This window comes from Vigna radiata, chromosome 7, assembly GCF_000741045.1.
Source record: "Vigna radiata var. radiata cultivar VC1973A chromosome 7, Vradiata_ver6, whole genome shotgun sequence".
Lineage (NCBI taxonomy): Eukaryota > Viridiplantae > Streptophyta > Magnoliopsida > Fabales > Fabaceae > Vigna > Vigna radiata.
The window spans coordinates 5,529,376-5,549,091 of record NC_028357.1 but is presented as its reverse complement, the minus strand read 5'-3'; the positions used below and the strand labels follow the sequence as shown (position 1 = coordinate 5,549,091).

The 19,716-nt window shown below is 34.3% G+C and overlaps 2 protein-coding genes across 3 annotated transcripts; one reads left to right on the top strand and one right to left on the bottom strand.

Moving 5' to 3' along the window:
* Positions 1 to 7,849: 7,849 nt before the first annotated feature.
* LOC106767173 (2-hydroxyisoflavanone dehydratase-like) lies at positions 7,850 to 9,271 on the bottom strand. The gene has a single exon (XM_014652014.2). The coding sequence runs from the start codon at positions 9,125 to 9,127 to the stop codon at positions 8,189 to 8,191; it is 939 nt and encodes a 312-aa protein (XP_014507500.1). The 5' UTR covers positions 9,128 to 9,271; the 3' UTR covers positions 7,850 to 8,188.
* Positions 9,272 to 14,684: 5,413 nt separating this feature from the next.
* Positions 14,685 to 19,716, top strand: LOC106766986 (nodulation protein H). Of its 2 annotated transcripts, XM_014651791.2 has the most exons (7): positions 14,685 to 15,119; positions 15,288 to 15,360; positions 15,447 to 15,682; positions 15,776 to 16,034; positions 18,679 to 18,858; positions 19,024 to 19,179; positions 19,273 to 19,716. In XM_014651791.2, the coding sequence occupies exons 3-7, from the start codon at positions 15,516 to 15,518 to the stop codon at positions 19,444 to 19,446; spliced, it is 936 nt and encodes a 311-aa protein (XP_014507277.1). In that variant the 5' UTR covers positions 14,685 to 15,119; positions 15,288 to 15,360; positions 15,447 to 15,515; the 3' UTR covers positions 19,447 to 19,716. The 2 variants fall into 2 exon arrangements, with proteins under 2 accessions (XP_014507277.1, XP_014507276.1); XM_014651790.2 differs by lacking the exon at positions 15,288 to 15,360.

Below are 19,716 nucleotides of genomic sequence, written 5' to 3'. Positions count from 1 at the left end.
CTCTAGTGGACCGCATCGGGGAATGAGTGTCATTCTCTATATTGTCTTCAACATGGTTTTCAGAATTAGAGGAATTGTCAGAAGTAAAAGTTTCATAATAATAAGAAATTTGATTATTACTCAAAGGTAAAGGAACATACAGATTATCAGTAGTGGTAGAGTTTATGTTAGGAAAATCATTTTCATAAAAGATAACATTTCTAAATATTTTAATATCATGTTTGTCAAGATCATAAGTAATGTAACCTTGGTAGTAGGATGGATCCCAAGAAAGAAACTAGACTTGGCATGGGGATCAAGTTTCTTCTTATTAGCTTGAAGGGTGCTGACATAACAAAGGCAACCAAAAATTTTGATTCCACTAATATCAAAATCTTTCTGATACAACCTGTCATAAGGAGAGCTATTTTGCAAAATAGGTGTAGGCATAATATTAATAAGGAGAGTAGCATAATTAAGAGCATAAGTCCAGAATTGAACAGAAATGTTAGAATGGAAAAGTAAAGCTCTAGTGACATTTAGAAGATGTCGATGTTTCCTTTCAACTATACCATTTTGTTGGGGTGTTTCATTATAGGATGTTTGATGAATTATTCCTTTAGTCTTATAGTAATCATTCATAGTAAATTCACTGCTATTGTCAGACCAAATGATCTTTATGGTAGTTTTAAATTGGTTTTTAACATATGAAATGAATGAGATGTTGGTGGGTTTCAGATTTAGTTTTCATCAAATATACCCAAGTGTATCGAGTATGATCATCAACAATGGTTAGAAAATATCTATGAGAGTGTAAAGAGACAATAGAGCATGGTCCCCAAATATCAACATCTATAACATCAACAGGATGCAAAGCATAAGAATTACTGGAGAAAAGGGGAACCGTTTTTGTTTAGCAGCATGACAGGCATTGCAGTTATCAGTTCTAGTCAATATACTGGTATTTTTGTCTTAAGATATTTAAACGTCTATCAGACATATGGCCCAAGCGATTGTGCCAAAGATTGTTACATCCAACTTTACATATTTGGTGATTATCTACAGAGTTGATAAAATGTTGTTTAATGTTGTTGTAGTCACGAAAGATGTATAAGCCAGCGTGAGAATTAACTGAATTAATCTTGTTTGTTGTCATATCCTAGATAGAACAAATGGTATTAGTAAATGTAAGGCATAAATTATTGTATGCAACCAATTTAGATATAGAGATAAGAATATAGCAAAAGTCTGGAATGAAAAGCACGTCCTTTAGAAGGACCTTATCACAAATCTTAATAACTCCTTTATGAGTAGCTTTTGTTTGCATGTCATTAGGTAAATTGACAGTAATTGGGATAATCTTTTCATAGGATTGTAGATGATTAAGAGAAGAGACAACATGATCTATTGCGCCAGAATCTAAAATCCAAGAGATACTACCTTTATCTTTGTGTGAATTAAGACCAAAAATGGTTTTACCTGTAGTAGTGGAGGTAGAGACTATAAAACTGATTTGGTTAGTGGATGCAGACCTTGTATCATAGGTGGGTTTGATAAGAGCCATTAAAGCTTGATATTGTTGTTGTGTTAGTCGTACTACATGATCAGGAGCATCTTCTTGACTCTCAGTTCTGATTTCTTGGTTTTTGGGCATGAAGCTTTTTTCCATAGTGAAGTTTGTGACCAAGAGGAAACCCATGTTTTTTTGTAGCAAACCTCAATGGTGTGGCCAACTTTACCACAGTGAGAGCGAGTCTTATGATTGGTATAATTCTTATTGGTAAGGAAACCATTTTTCTTGAAACAAACGGATTCTGTGTGCCCATTTTTACCACAGTTTGACATGAAACAGAATTAACAACCACAATTTTTGTTTCTAAAGCATTAAGAAAGTTGTTATTCATAACTTGTCTTTCTTACTGCACAACATATGAGAAAATCTTGGAAATAAAGGGCAAGGGATCCATTAAAAGGACATGAGATTGAATGTTACCATATTGCTTATTCAAGCCTCGAAGAAATTGTAGTACACGATCCTCATGCTTTCTTTTGGCAATATGATACAGAGTTTAGTAAAGAAATTGCAGTACACGATCCTCAAGACAAAAATTCTTAAGTTCATCCCATATGATACGGAGTTTAGTAAAGAATTTCGTGACAGTGTTATTCCCTTGACACAAGCAAACTGCTTTATTTTGCAATGCAAAAATGTGTACAAGATCTCCCTGAAAAAAATATGGATTTGAGGTCATCACATATGGCTTGAGCGATGTCCATCCAAAGAATGTTGTATCGTATATCAGGTGAAACAAAGTGGACAAGCCAGGAGACCACTGATGAGTGCATATTTATGCCCACATTTATGCTTTAAAATTCAAATTTTTTATGGAATATTTGTGCTTAAATGGTTGATTTGAAGAGGATATCTGATTATTGGATTTAGCGTGTTTGAAAATAAAAAAAACTTAAAAAGTGATTTTAATTGCATAAATTATTCTTGGATGTTCTAAATATTTATTTGTGTAGCTGAAATTAGAGTTTATTGGTCCAAATTACAATTTAAGGCCCAAAATCAGATTTTATTTAGAAAATAATGTACAAATGGACCAAACAGGCAATTTTTACCCTTGCACCTCCTAAAATCCCTATACACACCCCTCCTACCATTCCTAAATCAGATTGTCTAAGATCATGCCACGTGGCAGTCCATCACTAAACAGATCAGACCACCCAGATGATGCCAGATCACTAATCCTTGCACTCACTAGAGAACCAATCAAAACCTGCCGCCTCAGCCCACTTGACACGTCATCACCATCTTCATCAGAAACCCTAATCCAGGCAAACCCTAGCCGTTACAGCCAACCATGTCGTCGCACCGCCACCATCTTCCACGACCAATCTTCACCGTTCAACCTCTGGCGCGAGCAACCTCATCGCTCCACCATGAACCACGAGTACGCCACCTTCTCGCAACCAAATCGCGACTCGCACCTCCTCGCATGGTCGTCATCTCCTTCACCAACCTGCATCAGAAATTGGAATCAGAGAAAGGCAAAATCGAGCAACATCTCAGGCAGCAGAAACGCAGCGCAGTCGCTGTTAACAAATTGGCAAGCGTACCAAATCGTTTAAGTAATAATAAAATGGTAAGTCCAAGTATCATTTTCCCAAGAGACTCACGGCACTAAACTGTTGTGCTTTTGCTTAACCAATCAAGACTATAAAAATAATATTTTGGGATTTTTATAAAGTGCAGAAAAATAAACATGAATGCAATTTGATCAATTGAGGTTAAACACAAAAGTGGATGAATGAATGGAGTTGTTGGGGGTTTACAATTTCATCTAATCCGCTCTCTCTTACCTACTACCCTTGAATATTAGTTTGATTAATTCAATTGTTATGCGACTTTCTTAGCCTCCCCTTAACCCGATCCCTCGGCGAAAAGGGCCTAATACTAACTATTGGCTTGCTATCCCTAGCCTCCCCTAGNAATTAATACCGCATTATAAACAGAAGTTAGCGCAATTGATAGTCCTACCCCTATCCCTAGGTGGTATTGCAAAATCAAGAAATTACTCACCAGTTCATGTCATTACTGTACGTCCTCATATCAATAAAGACAAACATCAGTTACCGAATGAGTTAAACGATAAAGGCCTTAAGCACAAATGATAACCCAACAATTATCAATCAAAACATATGGAGACCATATAAATAATCAAGAGTTTCAATAAAAGAGAGTATCAAAAGATTACATTGTTTCCCCCAACAACAATAGGGTTTAGTTCACCATTGTCATGATGAATCTAGATGAAGAATGGAATGAAAGAGATACAAACCCTAAAAAGGAGAAAAGGAGAGCTGTCACCATCTCCAAATCTACCCCAAAGGGGTGAAAAGTGTGTTTCTGTGCCTAAGTCATCAAAAGATACAAACCCTAAGACGTTCTGGCCTTTAAATAGGGCATAAAAATGACATAAAACAAGTTCAAGCCCAAACAGATCATAAAAAATAACATAAAACAGGTTCAGGCCCATCTGACAACCGCCCGGCGCCTAATTTCACCGCCGGGCGGTTTCCCTCAATCCGCAGAACCTCCCGGCGCCATAGTCGACCGCCCGGCGCTGGTCAACTGCACTCTGGTCAACTTTTCAACATTCTGGTCAACTGGTTGACTTTTCTGATTGACTGGTTGACTTTTCCGATTGACTGGTTGACTTTTCTGCATTTTGTTTGACTTTTCCGCACTCCAACCATTTGATAATTCAACCATTCTTTCAAATCAATCCAAAAACCTTTATCATTGTCGTCGGGAGGTGCGTCGACTCTTCAAATCTTCATTTTTCTGCTTTTTTTTTGAGTCAACGACCTGTATCTTTAACTGCATTTTTTACTTTTTCTCAAATTAGCTACAAAACAATGCAAAACAAGCATAAAATCTCTAAAAACAGCTTTTGACTCTCTTCAGACTCATTTATTGAGTTTTGCTTGATTTTAAGCTCATTCCGAGTAGTAAAGGGTGTAATTTGGTCCAAATTGACATATGAAAATAATTGTTTTTCAACCTTCATCAGTTGCACCATCAACAGCAGCAACATCGTTCATCTTCATCACTTGCAAATCCAAAAACCAAGCAGAACCCAGATCACAAAACCCATCAACTTTAACAGACCATCTCCTCATCGCGACGCAGACTCTTCTCCAGTAAAGGCACCACGCCGTCGCGAGCTCCTCCTCCAATCCAGAATCCATTCGCGTCTCCATCAAGCCCAATCTCCACCGCAACCACCATGAGCGACCCCACCACCTGCGAAGTCGAACAACCCAAACAGCAAGGCAAATACAGATCCACAAACAAAAATCAAAACCGCTGCTGAATTTTCACGCAAGTTCCTTGCGTCGCGCCGCAAGCAATTGTTGCACCTCTTCGAAGCATTGTGAGTGACGTCCTCCTTGTGTGGTTCATTAGTAGTTCCATCAATGAATTAGACCTTGTTCTTAGCACTTAAAGTAGTAAACATGGATTTGCTCCAAGCATGGTAATTATTTGATTCAAGGAAAGGAGAGACAAGGGAAACAATTGGACTTTCACCAGGATGAAGATACAGAAAACTAGAAGAATTGTTATAATATTTTATCATTATGCATGAAATTTTGAAACAAAGTGAAAGAAAGCAAAAGAAAGTAAAGAAAAGGGAGTTAGAGTTGGTGCAAGAGAGCTCTTCAAAGGAAGAGCTTTGATACCATCATAGAAGAGCAGCAACAGAAGCATTTTGTGCATTGTGGAAAGAAAAGGGAAACCCAAAGATACGAACCAGAGGAAAATAGAGCAAGAAAGCTATCAAACCCTTTGTGTTATTTCATTAATTGTGCATCATACAAGCAGAGAAGGTTTATATAAGGAGAGGGAAGAAACAGAAAAAGAAAACAAAAAAGGAGATAAGAAATTGAAAAGAAGAGGTGTGGTGTTGAGCAGTTAATGAGAAGCGGTGCTATTTATTATGTTATGACATAGGGATTCAGAGCTTCTATGATAGACGATTTACTACTTGTGATAATATGTTTTGAACTTTATTACCAAAATGCCATTGCATACAACCTATTATGGCAGGTGCCAAATTAACAATCATACTAAAGGTTTACTATGACATGGCTTCCTAAACCTGTCATGATATGTTTTGAACATAATTTCAATTTTGTCATTGTATCATCCTATAGTATGTCATAATTACTCTTATTTTTATTACGAAGATGTCATCAATCAACTTGTTATGACATGTGGATTTCATCTATCGTAATAAGTCGTTATAATTTTTTTTCACTAGTAAATGTGTATTTTACTTTTAAAAAAAATAATAGATGTTGAACTAAGAGTGACATCAATCCCTTGGAGATCTTTGCAAATAATGGTTCAATTCTAATTATTCATTGAGGGCATTGGATGGAAGAGTTTCGTTCGTTAGAACATTGCACTTAACTGAAAACGTTTGGATTAACATGGTTTTAAAATATGGTTAATTGTGAAGTAAAATTGACTTTGGCTTTATGTCCAATGTGTATATTTTAGTTTATCTCCTTAATCAATATTTTATTTTGGGTAATGAACATGGTTAATAAGTTATTTTCCTTTTCCTTTGTTGTTATGTCAAAGTGTAGAGTTTTCCCATTTTTTTTTCTTAGGTTGTTGTCATCAAAACTTTGTTTTTCTCTTGAAGCTTGTGTTGATGAGAAATAAGGAACTGTTGCACTTCTGATATGTCTTCCTGATCTTGTTGACGATTTGTGCAGAGTAGAGTGATCAAACTTTATAGCTGGTTATGGATATTTTCACCGTCGCACAAACACCACTACCGCACAGCCACTACTGTCACATGGCCACTGTCGGGATGAGACTGCCTCTAAATACAACGTGACACAAGCCAAAAGGCCTCGCCTGTGTCCCGTGTCGCTGCTGCACAGACACCACTGCCAAAAAACACCAACGCAAAAAACAAACACCGGGGACGGATCTCCTTCTGAAAAGAATGCGCCACAAGCCACAAACCCTTGCCTCTGTCCCATGTCACTACCACACGTGCGTCACCATGTCACACCCACCCCGACGCTGTTGTCACACGCTGTCGCAAAACCACTGTGGGAAACTGAAATGGATTCTTTATTGAATCCAAAACAGATGCTGTAACACTCTCTTTTACGTTTTGAGATCTCAATTACAAGTGAAAATATGCCCCGCCATAGGAGTTTTTCTTATTTATATACGACTAACTTCCTTTTTCTCTTAATATGACAATTACTCAGTTCGTCTACTCAGTTCGTTTTTTCACTTGAGTGAATTTGGAGAAGAGGAATTGAGAGGATTTGAAGATAAATTTGTGATTTATTTTAATAAATTTGGAGATAAATAAAAGTGAATTTGGAAGTAAATTTTTTTAATCTATCGTATACTAATTTTCACAAACTTTACTTTTAAATTCACTTTCGTTTATTTCTAAATTCACTCAAATAAACAACAATAAAAATTAGGCTTAAATCCTTAATTGGTCCCCATGTTAAGAGAGAATTTTCAGTTTAGTACCCGCTTTTAAAAGTGTATACATTGGGTCCCCATGTTTTGCAATTTGTGTCAATTTAGTCCCTTTGAACCGTCAATTTGTCTTGAAAATTGCAAGTGGACAAGTCATTTTGAGTTGCAGGATGTTTATTAACTGTATGAACATTTGGACACCTTCCAATTGTTGTTACAAACTTGTTTGAAGTGTCATTAATTCACTAAATTGACACAAATTGCAAAACATGGGGACCCAATATATACACTTTTAAAAGCGGGTACTAAACTGAAAATTTCCTCCTAACATGAGGACCAATTAAGGATTTAAGCCTAAAAATTACTTTCAAATCCTCTCAAATCTACACAATTACTCTCCTCCAAATCTACTCAAATGAACAAGTGATAGAGCAGGTTAGTAACGCAATATGTACTGGGCAAAAAAATCACTAATTCATTTTCACTTAAAAGTGATTATTTTTTTTGCCACCATGTGAGTCTACCACTGCTATATTAAATATGCCTTAAATACACGTCATTACAGTATACCCACTTCTTCCCGCATATAATGGTACAATGAAAAAAACACAACGAAATGTTAATACATATTTGTTTTCACCAACATTTTAATATTATACATTTATAACAAAAAATAATAATAAATTAGTGAAAATGATGTGTCAAAATGTTATGAAAAAATCTATGTCAATTTTTTTTTTTAAAATGCATTGTCTAACATATAACGAGAGAGATTAGAGTACTTCATTTTGTTTTCTCTCAGTTTTCTTGAGAAATTGTATGAATATTTCAAAGAATATGAACTCAAAAAGCAATTACTGGATAGAAACGACAAAGAAAACTCTAGCAAATATTGAAAGACAGTCACATGTCTGTGTTCACTTATGGATAGAAACGAGAAAGAAAACGGGAGAATATTGAAAGACAGTTACATGCCTGTATTCAGACAAAAACACAATCGGAAACAAAATTCTGAGTTTTGAATTCACGTGAAAATTCTATTCCTGCTATGCTTTAGCTAGCTGGAGAAGAAGACAGAGAAATCCAGAGGGCAGGAGCTTCTAAAAGGTAATAAAAGCAACAATAACTAAAGAGTATAGTATGAGAAAGTGGGTGATGATATATAATCTAACCAATGAATCAGCTGCTGGAGGAGGTTTGCTTCAAGAATGCGACAAACTGTTTAACGAGATCCAAGGAATTTTTCTTAGACGGCTGAAAAAGATGAAACACATGGTCTTCTCCGGGGAACTCCACCTTCTCCACCTCACCCTTCCACCCGCTTTTCTTCAGCGCCTCGTAATAGCTGCATCCTCTGTCCCTCAGAAAATCTTTCTCTGACACGAAGATCAGCAACCTCGGACACGCCAGATCCGACACTTTCGGATCCAGCGGGGCGTGGATCATCATGTTGCTCGGTCCTTCGTAGGTAGGGTACAGATACTCTACCAGCTCATCCTTTTTATCGCTCCCGAAGAATGGGTGAAGCAGCACCATCCCCTGGAGCTTCAATCCCGCGAACCCCTCAGCACTGCCTCGCATCGCCACGTTGTGCGCGATGTTGCCGCCGGCGCTGTCACCGGCAATGAACACGTTTTTTGGATCGCCGTGGGCGTTGAGCCAGGGCTCCGGGCCGGAACCGGCAGCGTGGGAGGCCACCCACAGGAAGGCCTCCCAGCTGTCGTTGTACCCGGCGGGAAGGGGATGCTCCGGGGCGAGGCGGTAGTGAACGGAGGCCACGATAACGTTGGCGCCCGCGCAGACTGTGTTTAGGTGGTTGTGGTAGGCGGGGTTGAAGGGGGTGCAGACACAGAAGGCGCCGCCGTGGATGTAGACGAGAATAGGGAGTTTCTTGGAGGAGGAGGAGGAGGAGGAAGCGGTGGAAGGGAGGTAGAGGCGGACGGCGACGTTGGTTTGCGGGTTTATGGTCACGTCTTTGGATTCAACGCCGGTGGTGGGGTCTGTTCCGGCAGGAGTGGTTTCGGTGCCGAGGAGACGCTCGACTCTGCCGTCTTTGTAGGCGCGGAAGAGGCGAGGAAACTCGCGCACAACCTCGCCGGGATTGATGTTTGGTTCCATTGCAGTGATGAGAAAAGATGTAAGAAAGATGGAATGAGAAAAAGTGTGAAAAATATGGAGAATATGTGAGAGTTTGGTAGCAATGAATAAAAGAGAAATGGTAGGCAGAAACAATCGAAACGGTTGATGGTTGGAGACAATGCCATAAAATCGGTTTAACTGCCATAAAATCGGTTTAACTGCTTTCTAAAGTAGAAAACGTTTTTGGAATATGATATTTTGACAACATTTTCACAATTTTTTTTAAAATAAAATACATATTATCATTTTATTAGTCTATTTAAATTTATGTTCAAAAAATATTTAAAACAGATTCATCACAAACTGTCAAATATGTGTTGTAAAAAAGTTATTAAATACTTTTTACAACTTTTTGACATAAAAAATTATTTAAAAAGTTGTAATCACTATCTTTCTAAAATTTACACAATTTATAAGAAAAAGATATTTTGAAACATAATTTTAAAGAACACAGTACACATTTGTTTTACTTACTGTATTACGTACTCTAATTTCAGTAAAAAAATTAAAATATGCATTATATTAAAATAATAAAATAAACTTTTATACACATAATTTTTTTTTGGATTTATTTAACATTATTTCTCTTAATTTTTTATTTTTTTAAAAAAAGTTAAAAGTTTACTTTTTATGATTAATTTGTTCTTATATCATGTATTAAATGAAAGTAAAAATATGTTATCATTTATTAAAATATTATAAAAAAAAAAAAAAACTGTATTCACGTGTGATTTTACAATACATAATACTTGTCTCCTTGACGTGGTCCGGCGCACATTATTCAACGTTGTTTCAACCTTTTCGTTGTGTTTAGGAAATTATCATGGAAAACACGAAAAAGAAAAGGTTATGACTTTCCCTTCTAAATACCAAAGAAAAGTTACGAAAGTTTATACATAATTATGTTTCTAAATATTATATTATATTTATATACTATAAATTTTGATTAATAGATTGAATTTTTTAATAAAATTAATGTTACTAATAACTTTATTTTAGAAATAAATATTTAAAATTACAAATAAATAAAATTCACAAATTTCAATTTTAATATCAAGTATAATAATTTATTGTAGTGTATTGTTATTTTCAAATATAATTATTTTATATATTACAAAATTAGAATACATTTTTATTTTGATTTAAAATTTATGTTAATTTTAATTCAACTTAAAAGAATTTAATACTAAGTTAATTTTAAAAAATTACTTTATAAATTAATTTTTAAACGTATCAATATACAATTAAATTTATTCTATTACATCTATTAAATCAACTACAAACAGCTTCACTAGCCCATTATGTAAAGGTGGGTAGTTACTTTTTAATTAAATTTTTTGAGGAGGTCCTTGAGTTACTTTGATTTCTTTTTTCAAAATAAGCTTATTTAATTTTTTTTACCTAAATAAGTTTAGTTATCATTAGGAAACATTTCTAGTTTGAAAATTAAATGAGAATGTGTAATACATCGATTTTTAAGATGTCAGGTGCTATTAAAAATAGGTAAAATTTAAAATTTATTATAACACATAAACATACTTAAATAAAATCTTATCTAATTACATTATTTTAAAATAATGAAGGAAACCCTCCAATTATATTATTTTGACTTGTAAAATAAATTAGCTTTTAATTGAATCCCAAAGTTACTCTCCATCCTCTCTCAAGTCAAGCACGTCTCTAGAACATCTATAACACTATCTACTTACGTATAACACATTATACGATCATCGTCGATAATTTCATTCACAAACGCACAAACAAAAACATGTATGGGGTAAGCTACCGATAAAATAATCATAGCAACAAGATACATACATACTGATTATATCAACGATAATCAAACGCATAACAAGATACATACATTTTGATTATATCAACCATAATCAAACACACAACAAGATACATACATTCTGATTATATCACTCATAATCAAACACCTCATACATGAAAGCAATAACAAAAGGATTCCTAATCTTCTAACATAAATAATTCAAACATGATGAATTACTCGATCATCGATCTTTAACCATTAATGTCATCTCCAACATCTCACACTTAGACCCTTCGTCTATCTACCCATTAGCACCTATGTTAACTACCTACTATAACCATTATAGTAACACCACTATCAACATAGTAACACCTGGAGCATCTCAAGTACCATGATCATCATCATAAATACACCACCATCATGACTATCTCAATCATGAACAACACCATGAGCATCATCGTACCATAACACCATAGTGGAAAGAGTCTGTCTCACTCTTGTACCCTACCTCATCGACTATAGTCACTCCTACAGTCCACCTGTAGCCTCCCCTACAGGACATTTGTAGCCTCCCCTATAGATCATCTGTAGCCTTCCCTACATATCTGCTCGAGTAGTCTCGCAATCCAGCTATGGAACATGTAGTGTTGCCACACAAGGACAAGGAACACACTTTCACCACCACACAAGGAATGCTCAATACATAACCATTCTAATGCACACAAGGCAAAAGGAAGTACATATTCGTAGATAGAACCATGATTTAGGAGGTAAAACAAGTAGACTTATCCTTCACTCTCATGCTCATCAATCACATACCCATATAAACATACTCAAACACATATAATACATCACTTGCATCATCCAAATTCAATCGTTGAGATGTTATACCCCCAATAAACCTAATTATAATGCATATGCTTATTACCACATCCTTATTAATGGAAAAACGACCAAAAACAATAGCAACTTAACAAAAAGTAATAACACACGGAAATTTAATCTCCTTTCTTATGAGAATCTACAAGGAGCACCAAATAAATAGAGCAAAAACATAATTGAAAGCACAAAGAGACACCAACAATTTTTAACGTGGAAAACCCTTCAATGTAAAGGTAAAAACCACGAGTCCTTCAGACCAAAGAGTAATCCCCTGTGATCAATAATTGGGTGCAAAAGAGTCTCCAATAAAAACACCGAATGGGGTTTTCAATCGCCAAACTAACTAAGCATAATGCTTACGAATGAAAACCAAGAAGATGAAAATTCTCCAAAAAAGAGCTGCTGATGCGAGGTTGTTTTTTTCCAAACTAAATATTTGATTAATGATCCGAACATTCGGAATGAAGAACCATATGTATGGAACTCACTCTCCAAAATTCAGCTTGATCCAATGGTGAACGTCTTCCCAACGAAACAACCAGTGCACATTTTATGTTATGCAGGAATGACTTCTTTTCCTTTCTCTTTCACTTGGTTTTTCCCTCTCTTCAAATGATTCTAATGGCCCTACTAATATGTCACATCTCTTCTCTTTACTAAAAGATCCTCTTGGAAAACCTGCAGATGAGTTTTCTATTTCAAAATATAAGAACTTCCAAGCTAAATGATCCTTTATTTTTAATGAAGTTCTTACAAACACTACATTTCTCCTAAACATAGAAAAATAGGGAAAATGGAGGAGTTCCCCTTTCTATCTTACCTAAATTCAGTTCGACAGCTAAAATGGTTTTTCAACCATCACCATTTCTTCACTTTTTGATGTTTTCCCTACTTTCTTCATCCAATGTTGGACTTCTTTTATGATTTTAATTACTTGTTATTCTTGTCTTTATCACCTGGTGTCATAAATTTTTAATCAATTTATTTTCATACATTCATGAGCTTTAATTTAGTTGGAACTACACACATCAAAATATCCAAAATATATTTATGCAACTAAAAAAATTAATTTTAATATATTTTTGTATCATAAACTCAATAAACTTAGTTATAAAAAATTCTTATAATAATAATTTTTTAAAAAAGGAAAAATCAATTAAGATTCCAAAATTAAAAATTAAATGAAAATATAAATATTCACTCATAGTCCAAATACTATGCTCTACACTAAGCTAAATTACTAGAAAGAATCCATAGTATTCCAATAATTACTTGATTATCATTGATGATTTCTCTTTGTTAGGTTTCTAAATCCTTCTCTATTTGTATTCATTTGTGCTACACATTTATACTCTTAGTTGCGTACCAATGAAATGTAATTATGTCTTTTTCAAATATAGACTTTGTGTACTACTTTTACATGGTATTTGGCTCACATGACATTCAACCACCTCCTACAATCTTCCTATTCATGATTATTCAAGATGAAGTTGCCTTTAATGGGAATGACTCTTGTAAAAGTCACATTACTTTTCCGTAATACTTTTAGATATAAAAGCAAACTAGGCGTGAATTGAAACATAGCCTAAACTAAAAAAAAAGTAGCGACTTCGTTCCCAATATAGAAATATGAATTTTTAGTAATTTATTAAACTATTTGCTCTTTTAATAAAATTGAAAAAAAAAATTATAACAATTTGGCGAAGAAACCAAAACTAAAAATATTTTAAGTATGTTTGATGAGTCAATCTTAGTCTTTTTTCTTGATCTTCTTGTTCCCAATGTCATCTTTAAGATTGTGGAATGTTTGTAAAAAAGACTTCAAGTATATTCAATTGTCGTTATTTACATAATAACTATTATCAACTATTTTTGTTATGACACCACTGTTTTTGTTTTGACATCCTTATAAATATGAAAGTAATAAATGAATTGCGAGAGTAAACAATTTATGAAGTGTTAACAAATCACAATGCTTACTTAATATCTTCACACCTTTTATAAATTAACAAAAAAAATGTTATGAGATGTTAGTAAGAGTCAATATTAAAAGAATCATTTATATTTAAAGTTTCATTGATTATATTTTAGAATTATTGAATTTTTAGTATTTCTTCTTTTATAATTTATTATTAAAATTTTATTGATTGATAAATAATTACATTTGTAATAAAACGAATTTACTAGGATTCTATATTATCTAATTATAATTTAATTTAAAAATATTTTTTTAGCTTTTTGTTAATAAAAAAATTTATAGCCACTTTATATGATTGAAATTAACATCTTGAATTTGAAATAAAACGAGAAATATTCTTTCATTTTATTATCATTTTTTTTTCATTTTTCTCTTAACAGTAAAAAGGGATAACATTCTTTCTCTTTTTAATTTTTAAAACATTATCTTGTTAATTATCATAATAAAAAATATTTCAAAAAATATAATTTACTAAAATTTATAAAATAAGATTTGTATATTTTAAACCGATATTTAATAAATAATAAATTTATTTAAAATAAATTATAATTATATGTCTAGTAATATATTAAAATTAAATTTTAAATCTAATTTAATATTATAAAATTAATTATAAAGTACTTAATTATATATTTTAAATTTAAACTGATTTTATATTATTCAACGTAAAATTATTATTTTATTTCCTAAAGACATGAAACAAATGTGAATTGTTATAAGTTTTTATTAATGACACGTGGGTGTGCAATGTTTAAAATTGTCAACTTTATGAATTTAATTTGTCATAATTTTGTTTTGGTACAGACATGTGGTGGATCTCATGGATTGCAAACTAAGGCAGATGATGTCGTTTAAGAGGCTATGGATCGCACTCATGATGTCGTTTTTCTTTGGTCGTACTCAACCGTCCTCACTCCTAACGATATTCGAAGCACTTCCGAACACAAAGAAAGAGTGTGGCATAGTGCAAGATTACCGAAAATATGTGTAGCTATATCTGAAATCCAAGATTAGAAGCTTAGAAATAATTATTTCATTTTTCACCAGATCCAAAAAAGAGAAGGGATAAAAAAGAAGAACAAATAATAAAAAGGAAAAAAGAAAGAGAAGAAAAAGCTCAGTGTCACGCACGCACCTCATCTCATCGAGGAACCCCTTTTGCTTTTCCTCCATTTTTTGGCCTGTGTGGTTACTGGTTGCAGCAATGAGAGCTGAAACAAAAGCTTTAGAATAAAAACCGAAGAAAGAATTTAGAAAGGTACCCGAAAAATGCCTTTTCATCTGCATTCTTTTTGAGCTCGTCAACAATGGCCGATGATCTCTCTTCCTTCGCTAAGGTAAGTGTAATTTTTTTACCTTTCAACGTGCCATGTTGTTCTAATCCTCAAATCTCCCAAAATTTGAAGTAAAAGATTTCATTTTTTATTTTGTTTTTACATGGGGTGGCACGTGAAATTGTCCGATCTGCTTCCTTAAAATAACCCCTACGAATATGTGTTTTTAAGGTCATGGTTATTAGGCGTTTGATTGGGTAGTTTCCTTAAGATGTAGATTCTGTGGGCTTTCAATCTATTTCAGGTGCGGGATTAACCATGCTTATGCCTTTATGGTATATGGTTTTATACAAATAAATCGATTTAAATGTGGTTGGTTCTTGGTTACAGGATGTTTTGCTTGTGAAGAGTTGGAAGAGTTCTACGTTTGTGTGGAGGCTAGTTGTGTTGACCCTTGCCATGGTCAGTGGCGTGTATATATTTTCAATTTGTCTGAAGCAGATAGGCACTGGCACTAAGGTTCGTTTTCTAGAGATCAAGGTTGAACAAAAGCCCTGCCCAGAACCTAACATTGAACCTTGGGAGATTCCTTATGTGCACTACCCTAAACCAAAAACTTACAGCAGGTGCAATTATTAATATATTGCTTAAATCTAAGGTTTTGTTGCAAAATATGTCTGAATTTTACTGATATTTCTTGCTTGGTATTTCTATGTTAGGGCGGAATGCGCTTGCCACCCTGTGCGCTATTTTGTTATTCTGTCGATGCAGAGATCTGGGAGTGGATGGTTTGAGACGTTTTTAAATAGTCATGATAACATAAGTTCAAATGGGGAAATATTTTCAGTTAAGGTGAGAAGGAGCAACATTTCAACAATAACAGAGACGCTGGATACAATTTATAATCTAGACTGGTTAAGTAGTGCTTCAAAAAATGAGTGCACCACTGCTGTTGGCTTGAAGTGGATGCTGAATCAGGTAAAGGTTGTTTTATTTGTGGATGACCTTTTATTTTAAGAAATACTTGTCTTCTTTGAAGCACTTTTTGTATCTTTTGGCAACAGTCAATCATTTTTCTCTGTTTTTTTTCATCTGAATAACTGATATACACATAGTTAAGTTTGATTTAATGTACAATCTGATCCTTTAAGGTTACAACTTGCGTTGCTTGAGTGAGTCCCAGAATATCCACTTCTACATATAGGTCTTCAAAAGTGTCAACTTTTTTCAACTTTACCCTATCAAGTAGTTAACTTTGCTAACAAAGTTTGTTACCAAAGGACTAGTTTGTACACACACGCCCGCTCAAATGTATCGATGAAAATATTTAAAAATCAAAGAAGCTCAAGTTGCCATTTTCGAAGACCAAATTATATATTAACTCCAGTTTGTTGTTAGTTCTTAAGATGCCTTTACAAATTTTCATTAAATCTATGATTGCCAAGCTAGGCTGATGGTTTCCCCTTGTTCCTCTAAGACTGACCGCTGCATTTGGAGTGATTTAGCTAAACTAGTGTACAATATGCAGGTTTATTGTGTAAAAGTAATGATCATTCAGTTCGGGCTCAATTTAAAGACACTCTCGCAGTTAAAAGAGAATCACACTCTGTTGAACTGAAAATATAACAGTAATGGAAGAAACAACTAAATGGTGAGGATAACTAAGAAATGAAATAAGTTTACTAGAAGATAATGACTGCTACTCCTTGCCCAACCAAAAGGCTGGACCATAAATCTGAGTATTTTTCTGAATTCCATTCACGATCCTCCTCTTTTCATGACCTCTTCCACCTTTTCTTGCTACTGGGTCACGTTCCTTAATCACTCAGGGTAACTGTCTGTCCCTTAATATGTTCCATGTGCTCCTCTTTCCCTTCTCCTACCTTCCATATATTAGGGCCATGGCTTAGCTGCTGCTCTGTTTGACCCTTACACTCTATCATAGTGTCAAGTTCCATAGTCTAATGAAAAATGGAATTGTAAATTTTAATTTAGAGAATGCTATCACTTAATGATGGTAAAAAAGCTCAAGGGATGTGGGATACTTTCTCTTACATTTAGGGAGTGTCAGGTATTGAGGATTTTGCCTGGTGAAATCTACTTTCAGATATGATTAATGATTTTGTTCTTGTTACCATCTATGCATGAGATTCAAGACGTGGGAGGTCTAATTATGTTTTGACTTCCCCGCGTTGTATTTTTGCCTCAACTTCCATAAAGGAAACTTGTCAAAATTGATATGAAGAATAATACAAAGATCTGGAATGCAATTCATTATTCTTTTGAACTAGTAGTTGAATGATGTATCTGTCGACTGATTTGGAATTTAGAGGGATGTAATGCTTTTTCATGAGGTCTAAACTGTTTATGAGATGTAGGCACATGTTCCCAGTTTTTCTAAAGGGTCACAGAACTATGATACTTGGGAGACTTAGAATTAACTCTCTTTCTCTTACACGCAAGCACCAACACAAACTATATTGTACACTATGCACGCATGACCTTTTTATTTTGTGTTCTTTACAATTTGACATTCTTATAATTGTTGTTTTCAAGCTGTAGCTGTTGTAAAGCTTCAGCTAGGTTGTCTAGCTGAGCTTTTCAGTACTACTTAATTTTTGGTATTTGCGATGTTTTTTACTCCTTCCTAGATGATTTGTGTATGTTAAGAAATGTTTACATAACATATGCTGATGGAGGTTCAATGAAGAACGGTGTTCTTTTTTATGTTTGAATGGTTTTGCATATGATGGATGGTTCTTGGAGTTTCTTTGAATGTTAGTTAGTTGAATGCTCGAGTGTATAAGCCAACTCTACAACACAACCTAATTAGATTTAGAAGAAAGTATAATAATAAAACCTGGTTGAGAATGAACTACGACTTGTCTCTTGTCTAATTGCTTTTATGTTCCTAAAAATATAGAAGTCGCGAACTGCATGTCGATTTTCAAATAAGCTCAAATATTTGAAAATATAATTTAAGTATTACCATGTTTCTTACTACAGGCTGGTGGACACAATTTCTGATGCTACAACAATCTGTATTGATAATATTTCTCAACATTTTGACTGAACTTTTGTATATAAGTTGCCCACTCTTTGGCAAGGACACTTGATGATGCTAAATTAATTTTTTATGAGTGAGGCTAATTCATTTGATTCCCTATATTTGAATTTCCTTTCTTGCAACTGTTAGGAACATTTTGGTATCTGAAAGGAGCCAATACGTTCTAAACAAAAAACAACCTAGAAACAAGCCTATCAAAAGCAACACCAGTAATATAGTACTTCTTTCTTTGCAGGCCTTCTAACATGCTAGCCTTGACTTTTGTTATATACAGTATTGTCTTAAGACCTGTTTGTATAAACTTCTCAATAAAGACTTAGGAGAGAGAAATAAGAAAAATGAACCTTTTTTTATAAGTTAAAACTAACATATGCATACGCTAAATTTTTTTTAGAGAAGTTATATTATAAAAATTTTACAAATTAACTTTTGTAGAAACTATTTTTGGCTTATGGAGAAGCTAAATATCTGTTGTTTTTCCTTTTTCTTTTCTTCTAAACAGGCCCTTAATCTTGTGAGATTTGAGGATATCATAATATCTGTTACTTAATGCAGGGATTGATGCAGCATCACGAACAAATTGCTGAGTACTTCAGAATACATGGTGTTTCGCTCATATTTCTTTTCAGAAGGAATCTTTTGCGCCGGATGGTTTCTGTACTTGCAAATGAATATGATAAGAACGCTAAGCTATTAAACGGGACTCACAAATCTCATGTTCATTCACCCAAGGAGGTCTCTACATTTTTCTTTGTGCATGTGTACCTGTTTGAGTTTAAATGTTCGTGGTTGAACATTTGCATCAATGCTTGTATTTGATTCAAGATGTTCAAGTCTGTCAATGTATTAAAGAAACAGTTAAAAATTATTCATGTTACTGGGTTCTGATTACATTTTCAGGCAGAAGTGCTTGCAAACTACAGGCCTATAATCAATTCAACATTGCTGATTGCACAGCTTAGACAAGTGAATGAAACCACGACCAAAGCCTTGGAGTATTTCAAGAGCACCAGGCATATTATCCTGTACTATGAAGATGTTGTAAAAAACCGCACCGTAAGTCACTACCTGCTGCATGATGTCTGCAACAAGTTCTTTATATGTTTGTAAAAGGGGTCTTGACATTTGAATTGTCCCTCGTGTTTCCAGAAACTAAGGGATGTTCAGGATTTTCTAAAGGTTCCTCAAATGGATTTGAAGAGCCGTCAGGTGAAGATACATAAAGGGTCCTTATCTAGCCAAATTGGAAACTGGAACGATGTAAGCAAGGTACTAACAGGAACACCATTCGAGAGTTTCATCCGTGAAGATTATCGCAGGTAAAGTGGTGGGTATGTACATACCACGTTTTGCCTTTTCTTTTTTCCTTTTCTCTCTTCTTCCCACGCTGTTAACATTCCTCTGATCCTCTGTTCACAAATTGCTTCAAGAGCCAACAGGAGAACAACCAACCACCCTGTTGAAATTTTGGCCATGGCCCTCATTTTTGTATTGTTGTTGTTTTTGTCTTCCTATTTAATTCATTCTTTGTACTGGTGCAACATCCATGCACTTTGTATTGATGCAATTTCAACTTGAAATGTGTTCTTGAGA